At 29.0% G+C, this 1,962-nt stretch overlaps 1 protein-coding gene across 2 annotated transcripts in view; it reads left to right on the plus strand.

Annotated features, from left to right (window-relative positions):
• Positions 1,345-1,962, plus strand: part of LOC107642272 (MADS-box protein JOINTLESS) — a 7,080-nt gene continuing 6,462 nt past the window's right edge. The window contains exons 1-2 of one of the 2 annotated variants that reach the window (XM_016345570.2): positions 1,345-1,454; positions 1,735-1,920. In XM_016345570.2, coding sequence (XP_016201056.1) covers positions 1,739-1,920 — 182 coding nt within the window. In that variant the 5' untranslated portion in view covers positions 1,345-1,454; positions 1,735-1,738. The other variant, XM_016345569.2, reaches the window with a different exon arrangement.

Raw genomic sequence — 1,962 nt, forward strand, 5'->3', positions numbered from 1 at the left:
TATTTGTTATATTATTATAAATTATATGTATTAATTAAAAAATAATATTAATAAATTACTTTATCAATTGAAGTTTGTAGCTAGGGTCAACAACCACTACAATAAATAACTTTTGTACTGGAATCTAGATCTAATGTTTTCTTAAAAGACTTTTTACATTACGACAAGAAGTTATTTCATATTACTAGTACCATTTTTATGTGTATCACAAACATAACTAGCTCCACATTAATTACATTTAGTTTTAAGATATTGTGGATTACAAGTTGTATCTTTAGTAAATTACAAGTGATCTAATGTCTAATACTTGGTGTCATCAGCGATAATATTAACTTCAAACAACACGTCTCTTCCCTTTAGTAACCTTTAACAATATTTCTGATGTTTTTAAGAACACTAAAAATAACGCAGTTGATGATCCTACACTAATATATTCATTTAGAGGAGCATCACCATAACTTATGCTAATTTCACTTTTTGTTTTATCAATAGATGGAAACAAAGGTGCAATCGACTTCACGTGAAGTTGATACCTGAGAGTCGTTAAATAATTTGACCGATTTGACTAAATTTTCATCTAACAGCTCTCAAATATCAACTTCACATGAAGTCAATTTCACCTGAATTTTTACTTTATCAATATTGTCATTTGTACGATTTATCAAATTGCATAAATAAAAAAAAAACAAAAAACACTAAACCAAAATTAAAATTCGAATTAAAACAACACAAATTTAGATTAGAACAATATCAAAATCTAAAATAGCATAAACTAAAACATCAAACTACAAATTAAAATTGAATAATTAAAGAACGGCAATAAAAAATTAGAGAATAAATTAATAATCGCAACAAACATCAAGAATAAAAAACATCAACCAAGAATTAAAAAAATAAGAAAAGTGCAGAAAATATCTCAACCAAAAGTAAAGAACAAATTAAAAATCATAAATCAAAATAAAAAATCAAAATCAACAACCTTAAATCAAAATAAAAAATCAAAACCAAGATAAAAAAGATCAAAATCAACAATCTTAGACCTGAATAAAAAAATAGAACCAGAACAAAAAACATAATAAAAATCAGAATCAACACTATTTCGATTCACTCTTTGCATTTATTAAAAAAATAAAAAGTGCTTCCGTTTATGATATTAGGGTTACTTTTAAAATTAAGAATTGTTTAAAAAATATGTATAATAAAATAAATATATCCTAATTTAATTTTACGTAACAACCAATTAGCAATTAATGGTTGAAATAACATTTTTATTTTTGTCGGTCCAACACATGAGAGATCCAAAGTCCAAAGACAAATAGAGAGCCCTACCTTGTTTGTTTAAAGACTTTAAGTTGATAGGTGGCTTTCATCTGAAAGAGTAGAGAACATCTGAGAAGCCAATACCAACATCAAAGGCCTTTCATTCCATCCCAATAAGGAAACAAATATCACAAGTACATTCCTCACACCAATTTTTATTTTTCCTTACTTAGCTAGATCTGAGATTTTTTCATTTTTCTTTTTATAAAAAATTTCTATGTAATTTAGTGTCCCACTCACACTAATAACCCACACTTTTTTACCCTTTTTAACATAAAACACACCTCCCATAAATAGTCAACAATTCTTCACTCCTTTGCTTTCATTTTGCCTTGTCCATTTTTAGGTTGCTTTCTCTGCTTCGCTTCTTTTTTTGTGAAAAGTTTATTACTTTCTTTTATTTCTCTAAACAAGATCGATGGCGAGGGAGAAGATTCAGATAAAGAAGATCGACAACGCCACGGCCAGGCAGGTCACTTTCTCCAAGCGACGGAGAGGTCTCTTCAAGAAAGCGGAGGAGCTCTCCGTTCTCTGCGACGCCGATGTTGCTCTCATCATCTTCTCTTCCACCGGCAAGCTCTTTGACTACTCCAGCTCAAGGTTTCTCTCTCCTCTCTCTCAATTTACTAATACAAAAAAAAA

Source organism: Arachis ipaensis, chromosome B05 (assembly GCF_000816755.2).
Source record: "Arachis ipaensis cultivar K30076 chromosome B05, Araip1.1, whole genome shotgun sequence".
NCBI classification, from domain to species: domain Eukaryota; kingdom Viridiplantae; phylum Streptophyta; class Magnoliopsida; order Fabales; family Fabaceae; genus Arachis; species Arachis ipaensis.